This window comes from Balaenoptera physalus, assembly GCF_965194825.1.
Source record: "Balaenoptera physalus genome assembly, chromosome: 19".
Classification (NCBI taxonomy): domain Eukaryota; kingdom Metazoa; phylum Chordata; class Mammalia; order Artiodactyla; family Balaenopteridae; genus Balaenoptera; species Balaenoptera physalus.
Window position 1 is genome coordinate 3328099 of NC_138900.1, and position 26942 is coordinate 3355040.

General features: G+C 60.7%; 1 protein-coding gene across 4 annotated transcripts; it reads left to right on the plus strand.

The window, feature by feature from the left end:
- Positions 1–1322: 1322 nt before the first annotated feature.
- On the plus strand, positions 1323–26850 carry PPP6R1 (protein phosphatase 6 regulatory subunit 1; the record flags this gene model as incomplete). 4 transcript variants are annotated; one of them, XM_082436248.1, is made up of 24 exons in its annotated part: positions 1323–1876; positions 12657–12889; positions 14531–14717; positions 14798–14935; positions 15026–15091; positions 16440–16552; positions 16639–16752; positions 17079–17241; positions 17336–17488; positions 17605–17739; positions 18287–18351; positions 18444–18559; positions 18640–18728; positions 18887–18976; positions 19053–19150; positions 21591–21648; positions 21727–21899; positions 24257–24390; positions 24476–24656; positions 24749–24819; positions 24977–25058; positions 25526–25636; positions 25719–25790; positions 25903–26850. In XM_082436248.1, exons 2-24 carry the CDS (start codon positions 12663–12665, stop codon positions 25904–25906), a joined length of 2640 nt encoding a protein of 879 aa, XP_082292374.1. In that variant the 5' UTR covers positions 1323–1876; positions 12657–12662. The 4 variants fall into 4 exon arrangements, with proteins under 4 accessions (XP_082292374.1, XP_082292377.1, XP_082292375.1 ...); XM_082436249.1 differs by having other exon boundaries at positions 1324–1876; positions 18643–18728; XM_082436251.1 differs by lacking the exon at positions 25719–25790.
- Between the last annotated feature and the right edge of the window lie 92 nt (positions 26851–26942).

Genomic DNA, 26942 nt, shown 5'->3' on the forward strand with positions numbered 1-26942 from the left:
GGTAATTAATAAATTAGATGGTTCAACAAATATCTGCTCCCTCTCATTGCACCTCCATGAGAGAAGTACATTTCCTCACCCGTGCTGGGTGGGGCGTAGGTGCCTGCCCCATGACTTTGGGCTTGACCATGTGACTTGCTTTGACCAATGGATGGTGGCACATGTGAGGCAACCTGAGACTTGAAATATGCTAACACAGCTTGGCTTGATCTGAGGCGCCTCTGTCTTTTCTTATGAGATGGTGCCCTGGGATGTCCATTGGTGCCCAGAGTATGAGAGACATGAGGAACAGAACCAGCCTCACCAACCTTCACACCTGCAGCTCTAAGCTGTGAGCATGATAGGTTGTGGCTGCCTGTCACTCAGCAGTAGCTAAGAACATCACACGCAACAAATACACTGGAAATAGCAAGGAACAGAAGAGACACGGCTGTAAAATGAAATTACTGACATGTGGTAATCAGCAGATGCAGGTAGAAATGACAAAGATTAAAGCAATTACAGAGAAGCTAACAGATGTTAAGCACAAATGCATAATGATATCCTTGAAACAGAGAACAACTAGAATAGGATTCAATAAAAATGTCCCTGAAATGTAAAAGGTAAATCTGCGAGTTAAAAAAATTAAAATATGCCGAGTCCTTACACGCACTTACAGCGCTGATTCTTACAGAAGGCCTGTAACATGGCAAGAGAGGGGTATGAAAATTGAGGAGACTGAGACTCAGAGCAAGATGGGACCTTAAAGAACATGGATACAAAGTCTAGGAGAACCCTTCCAGTCGATGTTGTTAGAGGATACTTTGTGCAGCGGCTGGCAACAGTAAAGACACGGCCGGGGCAAAGGCCTAGAAGTGGGACTGAAGTCAGCCCAAGGCACAGAGGAGGAAGGCTTCGAGAAAGATCGCAGCGGGACAAAAAACTCTTGGCCGGGGTTGGAGAGAAAACCCGAGATGGATTGCTCAGGAGCCGACCCTGGAGCCGAAGCAGGAATGTGATTGGAGGAGACAGAAGAGCAAGTGGATTTCCAAAGGGAGCGAGGGGATAGAGAAATTCAGGAGCAGGATTTCCTGTGGACCTTTGGAACGGAGTCGCAGAGAAACGATGCCCTAGTGTGCAATGGGGCCTGCGCACTGGGTTGCCTGGGTTTACTCAGGGAGAGACCGTTGGCACAAAGCGGCGCAAGCACTTCTGCAGCGGAGTTATTCTAGCTGGGCGTGGTCCGCAGCAGCTGGCCCAGCGCGCATGCGCACTGTCGGGCTCGGGCGCGTGGCCTCCGCACACCTGCGCACCGAGTCGGCGGCAGGAGGGCGGGGCTTCCTGCGTGCCTCCGTACTCGGGGGATTGTGGGATAGTGGCGGACGGAGCCGGGCATCTGAGGCCCTGAAGCCGACTGCAAAGCCCGGGAGTCTCGCCGGTGTGGGGAAGGGGGCGGTGGAGGAAGTGGGCCTCGGCTTCCGTCAGCCGTTGCTCAGCACTGCGGCCTGTTCTGACTGCGGAGTAGGACGCCTTCTGTGACCGGCCCTTGCTTTTCCGCGGGGCGCGCCGGGCCGGGGAAACCGGGGCGACTTCCCAGCTGAGGGCCTACGCGGGCCTCGCGACCCCGCCAACCTCCCTCAGACACCTCGCCCGCGGGCCCCGGACCCCCGCCCCGCCCGACCGGCGCTAGCCCCTGAAACTCTGGAACTCGGCGCGCGAGGGCCCCCTTCCTAGGCCCGAGACGCGTGCGCGAGCCCCGGCGCCAGGGCGAGACCCCGCCGCCGCCCCCCGCCCCCACATACCGGCTCCCTGAGGAGGGGCCGGAGCCGCCGGCGGCGGGGCGGGGGGGGCGCCCCGATGAGCCCCGAGTGCGAGGAGCCGCCGCCCCCCCGCGCAGGTGAGCGGGCCGTACCGGGAGTCTCCCCGCAGTCCAAGCACCCGAGTCACCCTCCCCTCCCCCGAGTGCCCCGCCCAGGTATCCCTCGAGTTTCTTCACCCCTTTCCCTTCGGACCCTGTCCCTCGTCCGTGGGGGTTCCCCACCCCCGGTCTCTCCCTTTCAGCGTCCCAGGTCTCCTAGTCTCTCCCCCAAGCCGCCCTAGTCTCCTGTCTCTCTCCCCCAGGCCCCCAAGTCTCCTGTCTCTCCCCTTCAGCCCCCCAAGTCTTCTGTCTCTCTCCCCCAGCCCAAGTCTCTTAGTCTCTCCCCTTCAGCCCCCCAAGTCTTCTATCTCTCTCTCCCCCAGCCCCCCAAGTCTCTTAGTCTCTCCCCTTCAGCCCCCCTAGTCTCCTATCTCTCTCCCTCTCAGCCCCCCAAGTCTCCTAGTCTCTCTCCCTCTCAGCCCCCCAAGTCTCCTAGTGTCTCTTCCTCTCAGCCCCCAAGTCTCCTAGTCTCTTTCCCTCTCAGCCCCCCAAGTCTCCTAGTGTCTCTCCCCCAGCCCCCCAAGTCTTAGTCTCTCCCCTTCAGCCCCCCTAGTCTCCTATCTCTCTTCCTCTCAGCCCCCCAGTCTCCTATCTCTCTCCCTCTCAGCCCCCCAAGTCTTCTGTCTCTCTCAGCCCCCCTAGTCTCCTAGTGTCTTCCCTTCAGCCCCTCTAGTCTCCTCTCTCCCTCTCAGCCCCCCAGTCTCCTATCTCTCTCCCTCTCAGCCCCCCAAGTCTCCTAGTCACTCCCCTTCAGCCCCCCTAGTCTCCTGTCTCTCTCCCCCTCAGCCCCCCAAGTCTCCTGTCTCTCTCCCTCTCAGCCCCCCAAGTCTCCTGTCTCTCTCCCTCTCAGCCCCCCAAGTCTCCTGTCTCTCTCCCCCTCAGCCCCCCAAGTCTCCTGTCTCTCTCCCCCTCAGTCCCCCAAGTCTCCTGTCTCTCTCCCCCTCAGCCCCCCAAGTCTCCTGTCTCTCTCCCCCTCAGCCCCCCAAGTCTCCTGTCTCTCTCCCCCTCAGCCCCCCAAGTCTCCTGTCTCTCTCCCTCTCAGCCCCCCAGTCTCCTGTCTCTCTCCCCCTCAGCCCCCCAGTCTCCTGTCTCTCTCCCTCTCAGCCCCCCAAGTCTCCTGTCTCTCTCCCCCCCAGCTCCCCAAGTCTCCTGTCTCTCTCCCTCTCAGCCCCCCAAGTCTCCTGTCTCTCTCCCCCCCAGGTCCCCAAGTCTCCTGTCTCTCTCCCCCTCAGCCCCCCAGTCTCCTGTCTCTCTCCCTCTCAGCCCCCCAAGTCTCCTGTCTCTCTCCCCCCCAGGTCCCCAAGTCTCCTGTCTCTCTCCCCCTCAGCCCCCCAGTCTCCTGTCTCTCTCCCTCTCAGCCCCCCAAGTCTCCTGTCTCTCTCCCCCCCAGCTCCCCAAGTCTCCTGTCTCTCTCCCTCTCAGCCCCCCAAGTCTCCTGTCTCTCTCCCCCTCAGCCCCCCAAGTCTCCTAGTGTCTCCTCCTCTCAGCCCCCCAAGTCCTCTAGTGTCTCTCCCTCTCAGCCCCCCAAGTCTCCTAGTGTCTCCCTCTCTCAGCCCCCCAAGTCTCCTAGTGTCTCTCCCTCTCAGCCCCCCAAGTCTCCTAGTGTCTCTCCCTCTCAGCCCCCCAAGTCTCCTAGTGTCTCCCCCTCTCAGCCCCCCAAGTCTCCTAGTGTCTCCCCCTCTCAGCCCCCCAAGTCCCCTAGTGTCTCTCCCTCTCAGCCCCCCAAGCCTCCTAGTATCTCCCCCCTCAGCCCCCCAAGTCTCCTAGTGTCTCTCCCTCTCAGCCCCCCAAGTCTCCTGTCTCTCCCTCTCAGCCCCCCAAGTCTCCTACTGTCTCTCCCCATCAGCCCCCTAAGTCTCCTAGTCTCTCCCCCTCCAGACCACCCTTCCTTCCCCTCTCAGGCCCATCCCCCAGCCTCAGTGTCTCTTTTTTCCACATTCCCCTCCCTCACCTCGTGTCCTGCCTCCCCCACCTCACCTGTGATTCCACGGGAGCCCCCTGTAGTTTTTCAGTGTCTTCCCCCTCTGACCCCCCTAAGCCCCTGGGCTTCCACCCCCACTCTCTTCCCCTCTGGCCCACGCCCCCTCGGACCCTTCCCCAGGACACCCCTTGCCCTCCCTCTCTCTGCCTCCCACCCTGGGCTCGGGGAACTAGGGTAATGGGGCTCTCCCTTCGCCCCGACCGTGGCTCCCCGCCCGGCTGTCTCGGGCTGCGAGGAGGCCAGGGAGCCAGTTCCGTGGAGCGGCCGCCCCTCCATTCCGTCTCCTTCCTGTGAGGGGAGGCTGGCTGCGGGCACAGAGCGGGGGGGGGCCGGCCCAGGCCCTGCCCGGGGGAAGCAGAGGCGGAGCCGGACGGTCGGTCGCCGTGGCTGGCGTAGTGACCGAGGTAACCCAGGGGGTTGTGGAGGCCGCGGAGCAGGGGGACTGGCGGGACCGGCTCAGCGGGTGGCGTGTTCTGTCTAGGAAGGATGAGTAGGAGTTGACAGGTGGCAAGTGGGAAGCAGGGCCTTGCGTGTGGAAGGAACAGCACGTGCACACGTGTGAAGGTGGGAACCCAGGAGTCCTGCGCGCCTGTGGTGCAGATGTGCTGGGAGCGCGGGCGGAACCCCGTGGTCGGGCTGCTCGTCCAGGCCCTGGAACGTGACCTGGTTAGGGTCTTTCTTGCCGGATGTTTTACATACCTGTACGTCAGTGCTGAGGACACGGTTGTTACCGGTGCCACCAGCCTGAAAGGCAGGCTGTTTCTGGAAAGGAAGATGTGTTGTCAGGTGTGGGACGGGCTTCAGAGTTGTAAAGAAGAAACTTCAGTGGGGTGTAGAGTGGCACTGACATCAGTGCTCTCCGCGTAGGGTGGTTCTGGGGGTTCAGCGTGCTGTTTGTAGAAGCCTGTAGCGGAAAGCAAGGCACAGGAAGTGCACCAGCGTTATTATTTAGTTGGGGGTTATCCATTGCAGTGGTTCTCGACTGGGGGGGTGGGGCGATGGTATCCCCCAGGGGACGTTTACTGCCAGTGGGAGACGTTTTTAGTTGTTACCGCTCGGGATGCTACTGGCATCTAGTGGGTGGAGGCCAGGGATGCTCGAGCTCCTCCAGCGCAGAGGACAGCCCCCCACAGCACGGTGTTTTCCAGCCCAGCTGTCAGTAGTGCTGCAGTGGACGAACTCTGCTTTCTTGCTTGGGTGTTGTATCGTTGTGGCTTGTTTGCTTTCTTGCTACTGTGAGCTCGGCTGTGTGTTCTGAGTTGTGTACTTTCATTTACTTTTGTGTTTTTGGTAGTTAGTTTTGTTGGGATACCTACTGTTTCTTTCCAGTAAAGGAGAATCTGCTGGTCTCCCCCCAACCCACCCACCCACCCACCCAATGTTTTTTCAGGATCCATGGCCAAGTGACCATAGCAGGTCACCTTTCCCCTCTGGACTCCAGTTTTCATCAGTTCAAGAAGTATCTCTAAAACAACAAGGCCCTATTGTATAGCACAGGGAACTATATTCAGTATCCTGGGATAAACCATAATGGAAAAGAATATGAAGCAGAATGTGTATGTATGTATAACTGAGTCACTTTGCCGTACGGCAGAAATTAATACAACATTGTAAATCAACTAGACTTAAATAAAATAAATTAAAGAAGAGAAGAAGTATCTCTAGCTGTGGGCTTGGCCTTATGCTAGGTCCCGGGAAACTGGCATCTTGCTGCGGGAGGCAGGCGACCGAACAGGCAAGTCCTGTCGCAGAGCGCTCAGATGCCATCGTAGTGTGACCACGGGAGCTGTGCAAGTGTGGAGAAGGCCTCTAACGCAGTCAGGGGAGGCTTCCTGGAGGAAGTGGTGTCTGTGCTGAAGCCTGAAGGACCCACGAGGAGCTAGCTAGTCAGGCCCAAAGAGCTGGAGGGAAGGCAGAGGGAGCAGCCGAGCAGTCAGGTGTGGCGGGAGTGTTGAGCGCCATGCGGGTTGCAGCAAGAGATGAGGTGAGAGAGGCCTGGACGCCTTGGTGGAAACGAGAAGCCTTCCCCGCATTGCCGGCCTCCTAAAGGGAGCTTGGGCAGGCTCAGTACCTGGGGGGTGGGGACACACCTTCCTTTCCAGGCTGAACCATGGTTTCCCCCTGAACACTGGCTTGGTGGATCTTCCCATGGGAAGTGCCGTCTTACAGTGACCGTGAGGTGTCTCTCAGGGAAGAGACTGAGGTCCCTGGTCTAAGGCCCCAGAGATTGGAGTTTGGAGAGGCGGATTGGAACTCAGGCCTTTCTGACTTTGGATCACCCTATAACACTCACTCCTGCCCTCTGTTTTCCAAGAGCTATTTCAAAATCTATTCGTTGCTCTTTTCCGCTTTGAACCCATGACCGATCCAGGAGATGGCACTGAATGGGAGCTTTCGGGCCCCTCCTCAGTCCTTGGCTGGGTATCACATTCTCTTCTGTTTCCTAATTGTTCCATCCTCTAGGGTTGGACCAGAGCCTCCACCTCCCCTGGGCAGGTGTGGTCTAGGGCCAGAGGGGGCGGTGGTGCCCCTAACTGCTGCCTCTCCACCCCCCCAGCCCCCCATGGGAAGGATGAGCCACAGGAAAGTCCCAGCCCATCGTCCCGTGTGGCCTTGGCCAGGTCCCTCTCCTCTGGCCTCTGTGGCCCCTACTTCCAAATGGATGTCCCGCTGCTTACCTTGCTGGGTCTGTGCTGGGTCCTGCTGTTATCCATTGTCCCCTTCTGGGAATTGGAAGTCCCCCACCCCCATTTCATTTCAGATTTGGCTGAGAGCTGACGGACGGGGGGCAGTTAGAGGGTGGTGGTCTCGCTGTCCTCTGAGCTGCTGGGCCCTGCCAGGGGCTGGGGGCTGGCCAAGCCAGCAGCAGGTTCTCCCCTCCTGCGGCTCGCCTGGCCGCTGTCTCTTCAGGGGCCTGTTGGCCTGTGGTGGCTGAGGGCAGCAGCAGCAGCAGGCCTGAGATGGCCTCTCCCAATGTTGGAGTCTCTGCTGAGCCTCGGGGCATCTCAGGTGGCCGCCCCAAGGCCCTCCCAGAGGCCTCTTCACACTTGACCTCCACTTCCGGGAGCTTCAGGGCCAGGGCAGGCGAGAAAGGGGTGGCAGATAAAGGATCAGCCCACGGGCTCCCTGGCAGGCGGGGCTGTGTCGGACGGTGGCAGCAGCGGCAGTGGGGACGCTCTCTGGGAGCTGCAGTCGGGCCCTATCTGAGCCCAGGCAGGGCCAGGGGTTGGCAGGCTCCCGAGAGGGGCAGCTGGTGTCGGAGGCCTGAGAACAACGCAGCAAAGCAGGAAACCTGGGGCGATGGTGCAGAGCTGGCAGAGAGAGAGGTAGTTTTCGTTTTTAATGGCTTCCTTTCTCATTTACAGTTTCCCCTTCTTCCGTTTGCAGCCAGAGTCATGATTTTCAAACGGTCGCTAAAAACCAGTAGGTAGTCACTTCCGTTTTCTTGAAGTTCTGTAAAAGTTGTAAAGAGTGGGGGTGGCGGGGTGTATGGCGCCCACCAGAGCACTTGAGTGACCTCGGTCACTCAGGCAAATGGGGCATTTCCTCAGGTCTTCTGTTTTTAGCGCCGTCACCCTGCGTAGTGGCTGTTCCTTCCCTCCTGCTCAGAAGTGTCCAGGCTCTGGCCTGGCCTCAGGGACAGATAGGAAAGGCCAACACCTGCTGTGCACCTGCTCTATCAGGACCACTGGCCTGACCCAGCTGTTCTCATGAAATGGCCGTTCCCGATGGCTGTGCCCCCATTTCACAGATGAGGAAACAAGGCATTTGGATGCCAAGTGCCTGGCCCATGTTCACCCCCTTAGAGAGAAAGAACGAAACCCACCTCTCCTGTCCAGTTCCCAGAGCTTCCTCCAGGAAGTTCCATTAAGTGGAAGGTGGGATTGACTGTCAGGACTTGAGGCTAGAGTGAATTGAGAGTTTGTGGCGGGGGAAAGTGTTTTTCTCTTTTTTCTGTTTTCTTTTTTCCACTTCTCCTGTGTCTGCATCTCCGTTCTGCGTAGAGCTTGAGACCTGATGTTTGTAGGATACCGACTACCACCCGACTGCCTCTGATCTTTGCAGGCTCCTCTGATTTTCGGAGGAGGGACCTGAGGTTCTGAGAGTTAAGGGGCCCCCTGGTTTCTGAGGCTGCTGGAGTCCACACCCCCCAGCCCTCCGCACCGCACCCGCTCTCCGTTCTCCGTTCTCTGGCAAGCCAGCTTTGGGAGGGAAGTCCTACCTGCTGTCCGAAGCAGGTGGGAGGGGAGGGGTGGGGTGGGAGGAGCGTAGCCTGTGCCGTGTCTCCAGATGCTTTGGAAGTGTGTGGGCGTGCCTCAGCCTTGAGAATTTCCTCCTGTGCTCTGGAGAGGGCGCTGAGCTCTGGTTCTGCTGTGGCTCGACCCCTTCGGGTCCCCATCTCCTCAGCTATCAAATGGGAATAATAACAGTGCTGTACCTAGGCGTCCTGATGAGAGATACAGTGCCGTGCAGGTGCACAGGTTCTCGGAAGGGGTCGGCAGGGCCCTGTCCCCCAGCTCTGGGGGGCCTGCTTAGCTCAGGGGCAGCGTTGGCAGTGAGGGTGGGGAGGGGGGACCTGGGTGCGCTCCCGAGGCGGAGCCTTCACGCCTCAGCCTCGGCTCTGGCCTGGCGGCTTGTCAGCTCGGGGTGTCTTGGATGCAGAGCAAGGCCAAGGCCTGGCCCTGTCACAGCAGCCTCAGGCAGCTTTGGTTTTGTTTGTTTTTGATAACGGTTTTTTTGTTGAGATGTAATTCATACACCATATATGACTTACTCATTTAAAGTGCACAATTCAACAGTTTCTGGTCTATTCAGAGTTGTGCAACCATCAGTCACCACAATGGATTTTTTTTTCAAATTTTAATGACTATTATAGACTTTTTTATTCCTTCCCATTCATTTTGACAGTATATCCTAATCCAGACATTTTGTGGCTTAACCATTTATTTCTTTTTTTTTTTTTTTTTTTGGCTGCCTTGGGTCTTCATTGCTGTGCGCGGGCTTTCTCTAGTTGTGGCGAGTGGGGGCTACTCTTCCTTGCGGTGCATGGGCTTCTCATTGCGGTGGCTTCTCTTGTCGCGGAGCACGGGCTCTAGGTGCACGGGCTCTGTCGTTGCAGCACACAGGCCCTAGAGCGCGTGGGCTTCGGTAGTTGTGGCGCATGGGCTTAGTTGCTCCGCGGCATGTGGGATCTTCCTGGACCAGGGCTCGAACCCGTGTCCCCTGCATTGGCAGGTGGATTCTTAACCACTGCGCCACCAGAGAAGTCCTACAATGGATTTTTTAAATTGAGGTATCGTTGACAAAGTTGTATACAATTGATTTTAGAACTTTTTTTTTTAGAACATCCTTTTCCCAAAAGGAAACCCCATAACCGCTAGCAGTTCTTCCCCCCCCCCTGCCCCCAACCCATGTCCACCAGCTCCTGAAAACCACTAATCCGCTTTCTGTCTCTATGGATTTGCCATTTCTGGATGTTTCATGTAAATGGAAATATACGATGTAGTCTTTGGTGATTGGCTTTGTTCATGCCACCTGGGTGGCCTTTTGACCTCTCTGGTCTCCTTATCGCCGCACAAGTCTGTGATGTAGAAAGAGGTGGTGTTCTCGCCGTGGTGAGCTCCTTGTCCCTTGGGCCCAGCAGTGGCTGCCCCTTGAAGTGATTCTGGTCCCAGGTCCACCCAGCTCAGGAAACCCATTCAGGCCCGGCTGTCTCTTGAAGTGAAGAGGACGGTGGAAGGGTCCCTCAGAGGTCTGGGAACTGGGCAGAAGTGGGGAATTGCCCTTGTGCAAAGGCAGGTCTCTGAGCACTTGCGGAGCCGGGGGCGCTGCCTTGATTTCCTTTTGGAGCAGTGGTCCTCACTCCGACACAGGGACCCACGTTCGGCACCGGGTTCAGCCCACTCTCCTTCCTCCCATCCCCAGCCTGCCTGCCCTGGTGGTCACCCCCACCCCACCCCCCCCGACCTGTGACTGTGGTTTATAGGGAGCCTCTGAGTGTGGCTGGGGGAGACAGGGTGGGAGCGGGTCCCTTTACTGATGCCCTGACAGGCATGTCAGCTTCCTGCCTCGGGAGCGGGGTCCGTGGGAAAACTCGGGGCGTCCTTCAGTCAGTTTCCGAGCACGTACCGCACGCCCGGCACCGCGCTAGGTGCTGTCTGGGTGCTCACAGCGGCCCAGCAGGGAAGGTTCTCCCCGCGTTGTCCACCAGCCTGTCAGGGCACGCTCGGCGTAAGGGCGGCACCGGCTGTGAGGGACCTGGCCTAGCCTTCCTCCCTGAACTCTGAGATGTCCACTGAGTAAGTGCTAGACTTGCAGCTTAGCGTTTCGCTAAGCCCCACAGAGACCAGGAAAGAGCTGCTCTTCAGCTCCCTGAGGGTGTCAGCTGGTGAGAGCCAGGTTAGGGAAGGCCGTAGCCAGGGCAGAGCCAGTGTGGGCAACCACCTTGGGCCTGAGCTCACTCACTTGTTTTGTGAGTGTTCATTGGCAGTGGCTGGGCACCAGTGAATGGGATGAGGCCCTGCACCCCGAGAAATTACCTCCTGGGGTTTGGGTGCCATCTCCACAGTTCAGCAGCCCCCAGACCTCGGTGCACCTCAGTTTCCTCACCTGTAAAATGGGGCCATCGGTTCCTTCGTTGGGGGCGGTTGTGAGGGTAGATTGAGATAATGGCTGTGTGGGCCTGGGAACAGTGTCGGGGGTGCAGCTAACGTGGTTTGTCCACTTCACGTGTCTGGTGTGTTGTCGGCAGAATGCCCCCATTCCCGCAGACCCGGAGGCCTAGGGCTGGAGGCAGTGACATCACACAGGAGGCTCCTCGGGGCTGCAGGCTCTGGAGGAGATGTGCCCTGAAAGGGCAGTCGCGGGGCGACATGTGAGCAGCCAGGCCGGAGCTTGCTCGGGGCCGGGGTGGTACCAGGGGACGTGGCCTGGGCTCGGCGCACACATGGAGGTGGGTCGGCCGAGGGGGTGGCGGGTGTGAGAGAGCCTGGTGCACGTACTCAGGCAGGACTGGGACAGTGAGTGCTGACGAGCAGGAGGTCCTGGGTGCGCAGCGCCAGGAGACGGTCAGGGGCCCTCGGGGTCTTCGTGCGGAGACGGGGGAGCCACCTCAGGGTCTCCTGGGGGGAGCAAGCATGAGGTGCTCACGTTTGTGTTTCAGAAAAGCGTCCCGAGTGGGGTGGGGTGCAGGGCTAAGGGGGCGGTCCCGGCATGCTGTCGGACGGGACCCATGAGGCCTGCGGGACTGGGGGCTCTCAAGTGCCCCTGCGTCCACCCACTGTCTGGGGTCGGTGTCTGCTGCTGCCTCCCGGGGTCATGGCTCGTCCACTCCACCTTCAGCCGTAGGCGGCCAGGGCTTAGGAGCTGACATGAGTCCCGGCAGGGACTGCAGATTTAGAGCCACTTGTTCCCAGTCACTGAGAAGTCACCCTGAGGGCTGGGAGGAGATAAGCGAGGCTCCCGAGGAGGCTGGAAGGGAGAGCTGGGTGCTGGTGGCGTCTTGAAGGAACCGAGGGGCAGAAGGCCAGTCGCCTGCCCGCGGCCACACGCGCCACCCGGCTCTGCCCCGCTTTCAGCCCCAGCTGCTTCCCGAGTCGAGCGTCTTTCTCCCCTGGGCTGGTGCCCCGCCTGGCAGGCACACAGTCCGTGGTTGGGATGGTGTGGGCCAGAAGCGGCGAGGGAGGGCTTTGTAGGAGAGGGACCGGCGTGCGCGTCCGGGAGGTTGCGGGAGGGGCATCCTGGCGTCTGGGTCTGTCTTCAGTGGTCTCCGCTTCAGGTGGTCCTCACGAGGTGGCTGGCGTGCGTGAGCTCTGGTCAGCGCCTGCACGGCGCTCGGGGGGCCCAGCTTACCCGGGTGTGGTTGCCCACCGTGCAGTGGGTGATCACAGCCCCTCCCAAGGGCCATAGGCACAGTGCCCGGTACATAGGGAACCTGAGTGGGCAACAAGTGGCCTGGGAACTGGCGGCCAGCTCAGGGCGGGTCTCTACACGGTGGTCAATGCTGGGAGCCTATAGAAATCTTCAGAGGAGCAGCCAAATCCCTGCTCGTCGAGGGCTTGGACCCACCTGGCACCTAGTCAGTCAGTGCTCCACCCGAGATGGCCCTAAGGCCAGTGCCGGGTCGGGTGGGCCACAGCCAGGTGTACAGGGTCTCCAGTGCTGGCCAGCGAGCTGCCATCCTCCAGTGGTGGGCGCTGGCTTTCCGTCCTCCCTGCTAAGGTGGTTCCCTGTCCTGGTTCCTTTCGGCCCCGGGCAGCGGCTGTTCTGGGAGCTGCCACCCCCTCCCCTCAAACCTTTCCTCTTCCTGTCGTGGCACTGGGTACGGGGGCTTGGGGGGTGTGTGTGTAGTGTCCAGGCAGCGACCACAGCCTGGAGACGTCGCAGACCTTCCTCCCTCTGCCCCTACCCCACACCCTGCACACAGCACGGAGATTGCCGGGCTGGATGGCGACCGTGCTGGCTGTCATGGGGCGTTTTAATTTGTTCGGCAATGCAGACTGAAGCAAGTCTGATGCCCGAGGTTCCAGGATGAGCACAGTTCCAGCCTAGATGTGGGGACGGTGGACACAGGCCCTGGGGTGACAGGATCACGGCAGCTCCGTGCACAGCGTCGGGGCTGTTCTCCACGGGGCCTGTGTGGTCGCACCCGGGGGTCTTACCCAGGCCTGGGGGCTCGGCAGTGGACAGGACAGTCGCCCGTAGGGTGGTCCTCGCAGGCTGGGAGGTGGAGGGAAGCGGGCGGGGTCGGAGCCCACGTGTGACAGCCCCTGCCCGCAGGGCGCCATGTTTTGGAAGTTTGACCTGCACACGAGCTCGCACCTCGACACGCTGCTGGAGCGGGAGGACCTGAGCCTGCCCGAGCTGCTGGACGAGGAGGACGTGCTGCAGGAGTGCAAGGTCGTCAACCGAAAGCTGCTGGACTTTCTGCTGCAGCCGCCACACCTGCAGGCCATGGTGGCCTGGGTCACCCAGGAGCCGCCGGCCAGCGGCGAGGAGCGGCTGCGCTACAAGTGAGCCCCGCCCTGTCGGTCCCCCACGGTGGGACACCCCGACTTGCTGTGGACGTTGTTGACTCCCGTTGTTGTTACGGGACCTCCCAGACATCTCCCAGGCGGAGGGATGGGCAGAACGACCCCGGGGACCCTTCCCCAGCCGTCAGGGGCGCCGCGTGTGGGCAGTCTGTTTCATTGGCCCACCCCCCACCCCCACTTTATTTCCGTGGTCTATTCAGTTGGATTTTTGTTCCCTCTTTGGAGTATGGGCAGCGTGAGGCCTGCCCCCTCACCCCCCACGTCCCCAGTGCCCAGTGCGACTCCAGGCGCTAAGGGTGTGCCTGTGCCCCCTCCCCCATGCTCTTCTGCCCTTCCCTCCCACCGTAGGGCCCTCGGGTGTGCCAGGGAGGGTGGACGAACAGGGCAGGGCCCGGTTGAGGGTCAATGGGAATCGTCTCCATGACGGGGGGCTTCTGTCTGCCCTAGCCTCTGCTGCCCTTTTTTTTTTTTTTTTTTAATTTATTTATTTATTTTTGGCTGCGTTGGGTCTTCGTTGCTGTGCGCGGGCTTTCTCTAGTTGCGGCGAGCTGGTGCTACTCTTCGTTGCGATGTCCGGGCTTTTCATTGCAGTGGCTTCTCTTGTTGCCACTGTAACTAAGCGTGGGCTTAGTTACTCCACGGCATGTGGGATCTTCCCAGATCAGGGCTCGAACCCGTGTCCCCTGCATTGGCAGGTGGATTCTTAACCACTGCGCCACCAGGGAAGTCCCTCTGCTGCCCTCCTTGAGCCCTGTGCAGTCTGTCCTGGACAATCCTCCTGGTTCCCTGGTGTCGCCCTCTCCCCGGCCCCTCACACTGTAGACACGCAGGTGGTCCTTACGAGCTCTGCATCTTCTGTCCCCGCAGGCCTTGAGCCAGATGGGGAGTGGGTGACTGCTTCTCCTCACTTTGCCCTTTGTGAAGCGGGGGTCTGTGAGGTGCTGCCAGCTGCTTAGTGTGGGGTCTGGTGCACAGTGGGGACCTCGGGGGGGGCCAGCAGAGTGTCCCCTGTGTCCCCCAGTGTTCATCTGTCACTTACCTGCCCCCACGTGTGTCTTCTCCCTTCTTTGCTTTGTTCGCCCGGCCTCTGTACCCCCTTGAGCGTGTCCAGCGGCCCCGTGGACGGGGCTTTTGCTCACAGTAGCAGGGAGCCTCCATTCTGACACCTGTACCGAGCTGCCCCTGGGCTCCCTGCCCTGCCCCAAGGAACCCGCTTCCCAGAGGCCTTACAGTTTATGGGGCAGAGCTGGAGAAGGTTGTGGTCCCCCAGGGCCCTGGGTGGCACACTGGGTGGGGCAGAGCTGGAGAAGGTTGTGGTCCCCCAGGGCCCTGGGTGGCACACTGGGTGGGGCAGCCCTGTCCCTGTCTGTACAAGGCGGTGAGGGGGTGAGGTTGGATTTTAGCAGGGTCATCGGGGCTGGGCCTGGGTCAGACTGGAGGGTTGGGGGTAGAGGGATAGGGGGACATGTGTTGGGAGGGGGTCAGGTCCCCTGACTCCAGGCTCAGGAGGCTGGATGCTGCCTTGGGGGGTGGGGAGCGTGAATGGGCTGCGACTGGGAGGCGGGGTGGTTCGGCCTCCGCCCCCACCGTGCCCTCCCCAGCCCTTTCTGGGTGTGTCAGGTACCCCAGCGTGGCCTGCGAGATCCTGACATCGGACGTGCCCCAGATCAACGACGCGCTGGGTGCGGACGAGTCCCTCCTGCACCGGCTTTACGGCTTCCTGCAGAGCAGTGGCAGACTCAACCCGCTGCTGGCCAGCTTCTTCAGCAAGGTCATGGGCGTCCTCATCAACCGCAAGACCGACCAGGTGCCTGGGGCCCCAAGGAGGGTGGGCGGGTGGGCGTGGGGCCGGCTCCTGCGCTGACGTGCCAGTCCCCGTGTCCCCAGCTCGTGTCCTTCCTGCGGAAGAAGGACGATTTTGTGGACCTGCTGCTGCAGCACATCGGCACCTCGGCCATCATGGACCTCCTGCTGCGCCTCCTCACCTGCGTGGAGCGGCCGCAGCTGAGGCAGGACGTGGTCAACGTGAGTGCCGAGGGGCCGCGGCGGGGCAGTGGGCAGGGCTGGGCGGCAGGAGCGGGGTCAGTGAGCGGAGCTCCACCTTCTCGCCCCCAGTGGCTCAATGAGGAGAAGATTGTCCAGCGGCTCATCGAGCAGATCCACCCATCGAAGGACGACAATGTGAGTGCAGCCCACCCACCTGACGTTTCCAGCCTCCGCCCCACACCAGCTTGTCCCTCCACTCCCTTCGTAAACGAGTTGATGAGAGAAGGAAGCACTTGGAACTGTGTGTATTTGAGTGGGGGGCTCCTGCTGAGAACAGAAAAGGGGTGTACACACGTGGAACGTTTCGCAGGAACCTGGCCCATCATCCCATGTGGGGTCAGGGCTCTGAAGGGGGTCCTTTGGCCCTGGCCCCTCGCTGCTGCCCTTCCCAGGGGCCCCTCTCCTCCTCCCCTCTGTTGCTGGCTCTGTGGCCTGGTGGCTCTTCCTGTCTCTTGTGCCTGGATCAGCTCTGCCGGTCCTTCAAAGAAGCCCCCCAGGAGCCCTGAGTCTGTCCTCCCGGCCCACTGGCTTGTAGGCAGAGGTCCACAGGCGCAGGTAGTGAGCACCAGGCACTCAGCCAGTGCCTGGCCTGGGAGAGCGGTGACTGTCCAGGCCTTTGTGGCAGAGGGACGAGGGGTATCTGCCATGAGCCAGGTGGCAGGGCATCTGTGAGGGGCTCTGAAGTGCGGCCGGTGGCCTGGTTGGTCTTCATGGGTCGGGGGTCTGTGTGGGTGGGCCCTGGAAGCACCTGTTGGGTTAGACTCAGAGTTCTGCTTGTGTTTCTTTTTGTTTATTTTGCGACAACTTTATTACGTACCACATGACTCACCCATTAAAAATATAGGATTCAGTGGCTGTTAGTATATTCACTGGGTCGTGCAGCCTTTGCCACGTTGACTTTAGAGTATTTTTCATCACTCCACAAGGAGACCCTGTACCCGTTAGCTGCCCCTCCCCATTTCCCTCATGGTTGCTTGGCCCCCACCAACCACCAGTTTGCTTTCTGTCTCTGGGTTTGCCTGTTCTGGACGTTTCGTATAAGTGGATTGCATGGGGCAGGGTCTTCTGTGACTGGCCTCTTTGCCTTAGCACCAAGTTGTCTGTGTTCATCCGTGTTGTGGTGTGTGTCAGCGCTTCATCCTTTTCTAAGGCCAAAGAACGTTTCAGTGTGTGGATAGACCACAGTTGCTTATCTGTTCACCAGGTGGCGGACGCCTGGGTTGTTCTCCTCTGTGGCTACTGTGGATAGTGTGGTGTTTGTGTGGGGTGTCTCCTCTTCCAGGAAGTCGTCTCTGGTTTCCCTTTCTCTCTGTCGTCTCTGCCTTGCCAGTGTTCGGTGCTTTTGTTCTCTCCCTCGGGAGGCACTGTGTCCCGGGGTCTGCGTGACCCTGTGTCCTCAGGGGCGGGTGGCCAGTCTTCAGCTGGTGGGGCTTCCCGGCACCGGGGCCGGCCCGGGGTGCCAGCTCTGTCTCCCCTCCCCCAGCAACATTCCAACGCATCCCAGTCCCTGTGCGACATCATCCGCCTGAGCCGGGAGCAGGTGATCCAAGTGCAGGACAGCCCGGAGCCTGACCAGCTGTTGGCCACCCTGGAGAAGTGGGTTTGCGGGTGGTGCCCAGGCTAGAGGGAAGGGGGAGCCATCTGGGGGCCCTTCTCCCTGACGCCTGCCACCCCCGCCCCAGGCAGGAGACGATCGAGCAGCTCCTGAGCAACATGTTGGAGGGGGAGCAGAGCCAGTCCGTCATCGTGAGCGGGATCCAGGTGCTACTGACGCTGCTGGAGCCCAGGAGGCCCAGGTGAGCGGCTGGCCTCCCTCCCCAGGTGACCCCTCAGAGCCCCACCCTTCGGTTCCGGGGTGGGGGTCGCTAGGGTTCCGGAGAGGAGTCCTCCTGGTGCCTCTGGCAGACGAGGAAACGGGGTGAGTAGACCGCCTGTAGCTTCGAGCTGGCCTTTGGGATCCAGGCTGCTGGGGCGGGTCACTGCCCCCAGGATCCCGGGCTCCCAAGGGCAGCAGCTTCTCCCTCCCTCCCAGGTGTGGCCCACACGTGAAGACGTGTGCACACACGTGCAAGTGCACAGGCTGTCTGGGCGGTTCACTCTGCCCTCTACTGTCCCTCTGCAGGTCCGAGTCTGTGATTGTGAACAACTTCTTCAGCAGCGTGGATGGGCAGCTGGAGCTCCTGGCCGAGGGAACCCTGGACAGCGCCGTGTCCAGCGTGGGGACCCTGCATGCCCTGCGCCCACGGCTCAGCCGCTTCCACCAACTCCTGCTGGAGCCGCCCGAGGTGGGCAGGGTGCGTGGGGGAGGGGGTGGCAGCAAGGGTGCCCCGCCGTCAGGGCGGTGCTGGGGCAGGAACTGAGCCTCTCCTGTGCCTCCAGCTGGAGCCGCTGCGCACGACATGGGGCAGCCTGGCCCCGCCGCTGGGCAACACGCGGTTGCACGTGGTCAAGCTGCTGGCCAGCGCCCTGAGCGCCAGTGATGCGGCCCTGACCCAGGAGCTCCTAGCGCTGGACGTGCCCAACACCCTTCTGGTACAGGGCACGAAGGGCAGGGGGCGGAGGGGGCACCGTGCGGAGGGGCGGTTGGGTGGGGAGGACGGGGCCGGGGTGGGGGCCGCTCAGAGCCAGCCTGTGCCCCTTACCCCCAGGACCTCTTCTTCCACTACGTGTTCAACAATTTCTTGCACGCCCAAGTGGAGGTGTGTGTGAGCACGATGCTGAGCTCCGGGCCCCCTTCCAACAGCAGCTCTGACACACCCGCCCAGAACCCTGTCGTGAAACACGTGAGTGGGGCTCCCAGGTCCCCCTTTGATCTCGGGGGGTGGGCTCTGCCCCACACCTGCCCCTCGCCTGTTGTGTGCTGCCAGGCCATTCATGTGCCGGGCACTGGGGGCTCAGCCTCTTCCTTAGTTGGAGAGTCTTGGAAAGTAGAGGGTGACGTGTGGGGGTGGGGCTGAGTGGAGTGGTGACCTTGGGGGACAGTGGGTGTCCTGGGGGACCAGGAAGGGTTCTCCCAGGGTGATGGCCACCACGCTAGTGGAGATGCCTTTCTGGTTGTAGCCTGGGGCCTAGGGAGGAGCTGACCGGTGGGGCGCTGGGGGTTTGGACAAGCAGGAGTTGGAGGCAGGTGGAGTGGCTCTGGGGCTTGCTGGGTGGGCTGAGCGGGCGTCACACAGGCAGAGGGCGTGTCTGGGTGAGCAGAGGAGGAGCGTGCGTGTGCACACTCGCTGCACGCTCCTTGTAGGCAGACCAGGGGCTTGGAAGCGGGCTGGGGTAGCAGGGCCCAGCCGTGGTCCCACCCCACGCCGGCCCCTCGCTGCTCCCCCCCAGCTGCTGCAGCAGTGCCGCCTGGTGGAGCGCATCCTGACCTCTTGGGAGGAGAACGACCGCGTGCAGTGAGCGAGCAAGCGTCCGGGGCCTTCCCCGGGGAGGGCAGGGCTGGGCGGGCGGGGCGGGTCTGTGTCCAGCCGCGGCCCCTCTCGCCCAGGTCCGCAGGGGGCCCTCGCAAAGGCTACATGGGCCACTTGACAAGGGTGGCCAACGCCCTGGCGCAGAACTCGGAGAAGGGGCCCAACGCCGAGCAGCTGGGGCAGCTGCTGAAGGGTGAGGGCTGGGGCCGGCCTGGGGGCGGGAGGAGGCTGGGCGCCCGGGGCCTTGTGTCCTCACACCCACCCTTCCCCCAGCAGAGCTGCCAGAGCAGCAGCGGGAGCGGTGGGAGGTGTTCGTGTCGGGACCCCTGGCGGAGACCAACAAGAAGAACACGGTGGACCTGGTGAGGCCTCTGCACCCAGGCGCGCCCACGTCAGCCCTCTCCGGTGCTCCTCCCCCTGGTCCAGCCCGGACGCCCCTCCCCGCGGCCCCAACTCGCGCGCGTCCTCTCTGGGGGCTCCGCAGGCCCTGACCCTTGCCCCCCCCGCCCCCGCTGCCCAGGTGAACACCCACCACCTGCACTCCTCCAGCGATGACGAGGACGACAGGCTCAAGGAGTTCAACTTCCCGGAGGAGGCGGTGCTGCAGCAGGTGGGGGCGGTGGGGGGGGCGGGGCGGGGAGGCTGTTCTGGACGCCCGGCCCTGACTGCCCCCCGCACCCTGGCAGGCCTTCATGGACTTCCAGATGCAGCGCATGACCTCAGCCTTCATCGACCACTTTGGCTTCAATGACGAGGAGTTTGGGGAGCAGGAGGAGAGCGTGAAGTGAGTGTGGCCCCGGGCAAGGCCAGGGGCAGGCGGGGCCCGGCTGGCCGTGTGGCAGGAGGGGTGTGAGGCAGCGAGGCAGCATGCGCTCCCGCGGCGTGCTCCTCCTGCCGTCCTCCCCGCTGCCCCCCAGCCCCACGTGGGGCTCAGCCTGGAGAGCAGCCGGCCTTGCGCCCTCTCCCCGCCTCTTGAGGACCAGGCCGGAGGCGTGGGCGTCCTGGGACACGGGGGCTGGCTGTGCAGAGCTGGGCTGCGGAGCTTGTGGGACAGACACTCGCGGACTCAGAGCTGGCCGGCCGGCCTGCCTGCCCCCTGCGGAGGCCTCAGGGCCTCATGAGAGATGGGTTTTCAACGACCAGGTCTGATTATTTGTGTTTGTCCTGTAGCGCTTTGACAGCAGTCGCTTCTGGCCTTGCGCTCGTGAACTACCTTCTTTATTGTCCAAGTTTTTTGCTTACAGAAAAAATTAAAAGTTTTAGTGGTTTGTCATTTCACGAGCAGCCTTACGACAGCAACGGGTAAATAGAGAAGGGAAGGGCAGGCAGCAAGAGTCTGAAGGGGAGACTGTGTCGGGGTGGGAGCGGAGCCGCCGCCTGTGGACTCGGGCCGGGCCCTGGGGGACGTGCTCAGTGACCGGCGCAGCCAGCGCGGTCAGAGCAGAAGATGAGTCCATGACGCCCAAGAAAAAGTGGAACAGTCACCGAAGGGCGTGCCGTGGGGGTGTTCCTGAGCGGGGTGGTGACGGAAGGGCCCTGCTGGCCCCTTAGGGGCTGCATGCGGGGGCCGGGGCCCTGGCCTGGTCCGTTTCATCACAGGCAGCATGCCGGGCCCTCTCAGGTGTTGCCCACTTAGGTGCCATGGCAACCCTCTGCTCGGGGCTCAGGAGCCCATCTGCAGCCGAGAGACGCAGCGTTGTCACTCACCCCGGGGCGCTCACCAGTTACTGTGGGAGAGTCAGCTGCGGTCTCTCGGGCCCACAGCCAGACAGAGGCCCTGTAGGACTCAGAAGTGAGCTTCGTGTCTGCTGCTGCTCTGTCCCGCACAGCGCCCGGTGCTGGGAGGCCCCTGGAGAGGAAGGACACTGGCCAAGGAAGACACCACCCCTCCTGGCGGGGGTGGTGACACTCGGTGAATGGCCTCAGCTTAGCCGGCTGCCCTTTTGGGATGAAATTATGTTACTTCTTCCGTCAAGATAAATTCCAGTGAGGTTAAAAGCTTTAAATGTAAGAAAAAAGTAAAGCCATGAAGCATTCTGGAGCAGAAAATGGATGAGTATCCTGAATCTCAGGGCTGCAGGTGCTGCTCGCGGGGCTCTGGTCGCGGTGCCTTCCAGCTGCGCGTGCGGGCTGCTGCCTCTCTGTGGAGGAGACGAGAATACCTGCCCTGGTGGTGGCTGTGGGTCCATCTGTCACCTGCCTGGACTACGGCTGGTGCCAAGTCGGCACTCAGGGATTGTTCATGCACTTCCTGAATCAGAGAGACAGATAACAGCCTGGGGAGCATCCCTACCACATGGCGTGGAGCCCGGACCTCGGCATAGATACAAAGTGCTCTTTCCACGGAACAGGAGGAGGACGGACTGGTGCCCCAGGAAAAAAAGGGGGTGCAGGGTGCGAACAAAACAAGTAGGAGGCTGTTGAAAAATTGCACAGTCTGCGGGTAGGAGTATAAATTGACAAATCTCTTTCCACAATTTGTGTCAGCATTTAAAATGCATGGATTTAATTCCTTAACCCAGGAATTGCACTTCTGTGAGGCCTTCTGAAAGAGAAAGAGTTGAGCAGAGGTGGGTGTGGGCGGATGTGGACACTGAAAGGCTGGAAGTTGGAGATGTTGAACACCGCGCTCCCCACGATCCCTAGGATCACTCGCTCCCATCTGGGTCCTGCCTCGGGCTGGCGCTGGGGCCCACACAGAAGCGTTTTTGTTTCAGCTCCAAGGCTGCTTCTTTTGGCCCAGACTGACCCTCGTTGGGCTGGGGCGATGCTTTGTGTGGGGCGGCCCATGTGAGGCTGCATCCAGTAAAGTCAGCGTGAGCAGTGAGCCGTTTCCTGGGGGAAGCGTGTGCATAGGAATAAATAATCTCACCCAGCATGTGATCTCAAACCCTAAAAACAGCCTCTCCAGCTAGGTTCTGTGTCCCTTATTTTACGGTAGAGGAAACAAGGTTTAGGAGTCTTAGGTGGGGCCTGACCCCATCTCCTTGTGGGACCTCACTCGGCTGGGGGTGTGCAGCTTGGGCGGCTCACTTAACTCCGCTCTGCAGACATCTACGCTGATGGAGGGTGCTGCCAGAGTTGATCTGGGGTTACAGATCAGCTTTAGCGAGGAGGTGCGTTCGCTGGTACAGGGCCCGAGGAGAGCGAGCGTCGTCCAGCGAGGGGATGAGAGGGGGAAGTGGCCGGAGCCTCCCCTCACTGCCCCTGTGCTTCTCCCGCAGCGCGCCTTTCGACAAGACGGCCAACATCACCTTCTCCCTCAACGCCGACGACGACAACGTGAGTGCTGCCCCGACCCCTGCTGGTGGGGGCGGGCTGCAGGCAGTCAGCTCACCTCACACCCCCCTGCCCCCGCAGCCGAACGCCAACCTGCTTGAGATATGCTACAAGGACCGGATCCAGCAGTTCGATGACGAGGAGGAGGACGAGGAAGAGGGCCAGGGTTCGGGGGGGTCTGATGGAGAGGATGGTGCCTGGCAGGGCGGCCAGCTGGCCAGGGGGTCCCGCCTGGGCCAGCCCCCGGGTGTGCGGTGAGTACCCTCCTGCAGGCTCCCCAGCACAGCGGGGCCACAGGGCCCATGTAAAATGGTTTTCATCAGCTGGAGTGAGTGAGAAAAATAAAGGAGAATGTAGTGTCTGTATTATTTGGGGCGCTTTCAATTGTGAGTGATAAAAACCCAATTCAGATGAGTTCAGTTACAAAAGGAGTAGGATAACCGCTTGTGCAAGGCTGGTCCTTCAGGTACAGCTTGGTCCAGGTGCGAATGAAACCATTATCTGCCCCCACCCCCCACTCTGCTCTCCCCTGTGGTAGCTGTCGGGCAGGTGTTCTTCCCAAAAGGGCAGTAGGTGTCTTGTCAGCTCCTTTCCCAAATTTCAGTGAAGTGAGACATGATGATTGTCCCTCCCTCGCAGTCCCAGCATGCGGGTCAGTAAGCTGGAACCAGCCCTTTGTATAAGCAGTACATTATTTTTTTTTTTACTGGCTGGCCCCAGAATCACTGACTAAATGCATTTGGGTGGCATAGGTTTGCCAGTGTGAATACCAACTCAGGGCCTGCAACTTGACCCCTATGGCTTCTGATTTGAGGGTTAGAGTGTTTTAACTTTTTAAATTGACGGGTGACTAGCATACAGACAAGTAGACGAATCTTAAGTGTCCGGACACGTGGACATCGCTTTGTCAGCACCCAGAGGAGGGAGCAGAACCATTCTTGTACCCCTGTGCCCCCTGCTGGCCGCCCTCCGAGGGTGACACTCTCCTGACTTCTTGCCCTGTAGATTTTGCCTCTTCCTACATGTGAGGCCCATCCCTCGGGTAGGTGTGGTTGTGTGTCACTTCCCATCCGCTGGTGTGTCATTGTGTGACTGCCAAGTTGATTTGCACTTATGGGTGTCATTGCCAAATCCAAGGTTGTGATGCATCCCTGTGTTTTCAACGTCAGCTCTTAACGTTTAGGTTTTTGATCCACCTTGAGCTAGTTTTTTAGATGTGGTGTGAGGTGGGAGGGTCCGGCTTCATTCTTCTGTGTGTGGGAATGCCAGTGTCCCAGCATCACCTGTTGAAGAGACTCCCCACTCACTGGATGGTCTTGACACCTCTGTCAAAAATCTTTCTACTGTACATGCAAGGGTTTATTTCTGGCCTCTGTCTTCTGGTCCATTGGTCTGTACACCTCTCTGTGGCGGGGCCACCCTTGATTACTGTTTCGTCGTAGTGAGTTCTGAACTTGGAAATGTGAGCATCCAGTCTGTTCTTCTGTTTTAAGTTGTGTTGACCATTCCAGGTTCCTTGAGATTCCAGGTGAGTTTTAGGATCAGTTTGTCAATTTCAACAGAGAAGCCAGCTGGGATTCTGAGAGGGATTGCCCTGAATCTATAGGGCAGTTCAGGGAGTGTTGCTATTTTAACAATATTTTGTCTCCCAGTCCATGAACATGGATGTCTTTACATTTATTTAGGTGTTCATTACTTTTCATAGTGTTTTGTAGTTTTCAGAGTATAAGTTTTATGCTGCTTTCGTTAAATTTATTCCTAAGCATTTTATTCTTTTTGATACAATCCTGAGTGGAATTGTTTTCTCAGAGTCATTTTGAAGTTGTCATAAGTGTATAAAAATACAAGTCTCTTGCACATTGATCTTGTATCCTGCATCCTTGCAAAACTTGCTTGTTCTAACAGTTTTAGAGGATTCCTTAGGTTTCTATATACAAAATCACCCATTCTGCAGTTAGAGATAGTTTTGCTCCTTCCTTTCCAAGTGGGAAGAGCACTTCCCTGATCTGGGGGGACATCGGGTCTCCCTGGTGAGTGTGACATGGGTTGTGGGTTCTGGAGACGCCCTCCGAGGTTTCCAGGTTCAGGAAGCTCCCTCTACCCTGTCCGTCTGCCCAAGCGTCTGGCTCGTTTTCACCGTGCGGACGAGCCCCTTCTGGTCACGGCAGCCAGTGTCCGTGGAGAGCACCCAGGGCTGCTTAGCGGTTCCCCATCGGACACGGTGTCGGGTTGCGTGTTAGTCAACACTCAGCCCTTACGAGCTGCGCTGCTCTGCTTTGCCCTCCTCCGAGGCTATAATGGGTGGAGAAGAGTGTGGAGTCAGCCTTCCCTGCGAGGGCTGTGCAGGGGGTGGGAGGTGTCCCCGTTCCTGCTGAGGGCTGGGCGGGGCTTTTCCGCCCCTGTGCTGCTGGCCACGCTCTTTCCAGAGGGCACTCAAGTTCCCACCTGCCTTCCCACCACCATGGGACATGGGCTCTTTCTCTGGGCCTCTTCCCCGCTGCCCCCTCCTCTCCATCCCTTTGATTCCTTCCCATCGTTTGCCTGGGGCGGCCTTGGTGGGGTCAGGAGGGTGCCCAGCACAGTGGCTGACTGACAGGTGTCCCTGGGGCAGGAGCGGAGGCAGCACAGACAGCGAGGAGGACGAGGACGACGAGGAGGACGAGGACGACGAGGATGGTGACCGGCGGGTGGCCCGTGGCAGGGCTGGGCCCACCTCTCACCCCAGCCCTGGCCCCCAGCCTCCAGGTGGGTGCATGCGCGGGGCGGGCGTGGTCGGGTGCATCCGGCTGTCTGCCTCTGTGCTCACCCCTGCGCTGCTCTCCCCCTCCAGACCCCAGCTGGACAGCTACCTTTGACCCAGTGCCTGTGGATGCCCCGACCGGCCCCCAAGCCTGCAGGGAGAAGGAACTGCACTCTGGGCCCCCTGCCCCACAGGAGCCCTGCAGCGGGCCCCCGGACCTCCCTGCCCCGAGCCCAGCTGGCCCTGCGGCCCCCAGCACCCTGCAGCTCAGGTGAGGCCTAGTGGCGGGTGCCCAGGGCCTGGTCGCCTTAAGCTCCAGCGCTGACCCCAGCTGCGCCTCCGGCTCCTTCTCTTGCCTCCTAGGTCTCAGGATCGCATCCCTTCCTCAGCACCTCAGGAAGCCACAGACGGCAGCCAAGTAGCAGAGCCCTCGGGTGAGCCGCTCTCTACCCACCCCCCGTCCTGCCCCCCTCACCCTCAGCCCTCCCGTACACAGCTGTCCCCTGGCCTCGCCCACACCTGCTCCTGAGGAGCGAGGCTGGCGTTAAGCTCGCCGAGGCTCACACCTCTGGGCCACTCTACTCCGCACAGCCCCCTGCCAGGCCTTGGTCAGTGCTGGGGACCTCCAGGCCACCCTCAGAGGGACGCACCCCGCCCCCAGCTCCTCGGACAGGTAACTGGCTAGGGAGCAGCCGCTGGGGGGCCGAGAAGGGGAGAGTGTGGGGAGGCGGGTGGAGCCTGTTCCCTGGGCCGTCCCTGCCCTGGAGCTACTCCACGTGGCCCTTGCAAGACCCCCCTCCCCTCACGTGTGTGCCACTGCCTCAGAGCTTCGGGAAGCTGAAGGTCTAGGGCTGTGCCTGTGCCCACATGTGGCCACAAGCGAGGATCCTGGACCCCAGGGTCCCGCGCTCGGCGCTGGGGTGGGAAGGCCCAGCAGGAGCAGAAGGGGGCTGGGGGTGTGCAGAGCTCGTGTCCCGCTGACCTTGAGCTGCTCCTGCCGGCGGGCGGCTCCCAGGGGTCTTCGGATGTGAGGGACGCCCCTGAGCCGTGCACTCCTTCCCTGCTTGCACGAGCAGGGGGCTGAGGGAGAGAGTGCCCAGCAGGGTGTCAGTGCCAGTAACCCCACGGGTCCCCCCGCAGTGCAACCAGAGACCCTGCTACCTCTGTCCCGGCCCCCGGGGCCCACCAGCCCCCCCAGACCACGGAGGGGGTGAAGAGCCCAGAGTCCTTGGCGCTCCCCCGAAGCCAGAGGTAAGCATGGTGCAGCCTCACAGGGCAGCTGGTGTTACGTAGGGGGCACTGACCTCCCCATGTTGTCCCTCTCCCCCAACAGTGCCCTGGCCCTCGAGCCACTTCCGATGCCCAATGGCTCTGCCCCAGGAGGGCCGGCGTCCCCGGGCTCCCAGTGAGTGGTGGGGCTGGGGGCAGAGGGTGGGCTGGGGCGGGGCAGGCAGGGACCTCACGGGGCGGCCACGGGGCGGCCGGCTCCTCACGCGGGCCTTCCTCTCGGTTCGCAGGTAACTGCCTGGTCCCAGTGGTGGCAGCCAAGTCCTCCGTGCTCCACGTGGACCCTGTCCGGGTGGGGGCAGGGCAGGTTCCGCAGTGGCCCTGTTGCCCCATCACCCCATCCCTGCCCTGCCCACCCCAGGTCCTCTCTGGGCTCCCAGGAGGCTGGTGCCAGGGAGACAGGCCCCTCACCCCACCCCCATTTGCACTGAGAGAAGAAATTACGGAGTTTTGTCTCCTAGAATAGAGTCGAATAGAGAGAAAGAGAGAGAGAGAGAGACCTATATTATATATTTTATATATATATATATATATATATATGTGTGTGTGTATATATATATATATATATATATATATATATCTCGAGGCGGGAGAGAGTGGGCAGGCAGGGAGCCAGAAGGAAGCAGGGCTGGGCGGCAGTGGCTTGGACCTTCACCCTGTCCCACTGGGGCTGCCGTGGTGAGGGTCCTGAGGCTGCCACCCACCCTCCCCTCCCACCATGCCCAGCCTCCCTCCGGTGCAGACGCCCACACCCACACTTGGCCTTTCAGCTCAGGTCCACCTTGGGGGAGGGCCCGAGTGGGGGTCGTGCCTTTGCCCAAATCCCCTTGCCTCGGACCCTGCACTTTGACCCAGGCCGGGAGCTAAAAGACCCTCCACCTGGCCCAGCCAGCTCTGTGGGAGGGAGCTGGGAGTCCTGGTCCCAGGGGGCCTCCCCGGTGACATTCCCTCGGGGCCCTGACGCACTCACTGAGACCCCCCCCATCTCCCATGGACTCTGGGGTGGGGGTCTGGCTGGGGTCCCCGTCCTACTCCCAAGGGTCTGGGGTCCAGCCCAGCTGCCAAGTGACCTTGTCCCAGCTCCCTCTCCCCAGGCTGGCGTGCGTGTGCGTGTGTCTGTGCCGAGCTTCTGTTTCATATTGCAAATACAAACAAATAAAGGAAGACAGTTGAAGACTCTTGCTGCTCGGCCTTGAGTTCTGGGACCTGGGGTCGGGGAGCCTGAGCTGCTCCCGCGTCGTGGCCTCTGAGGGGGACCCTTGGAGCACGG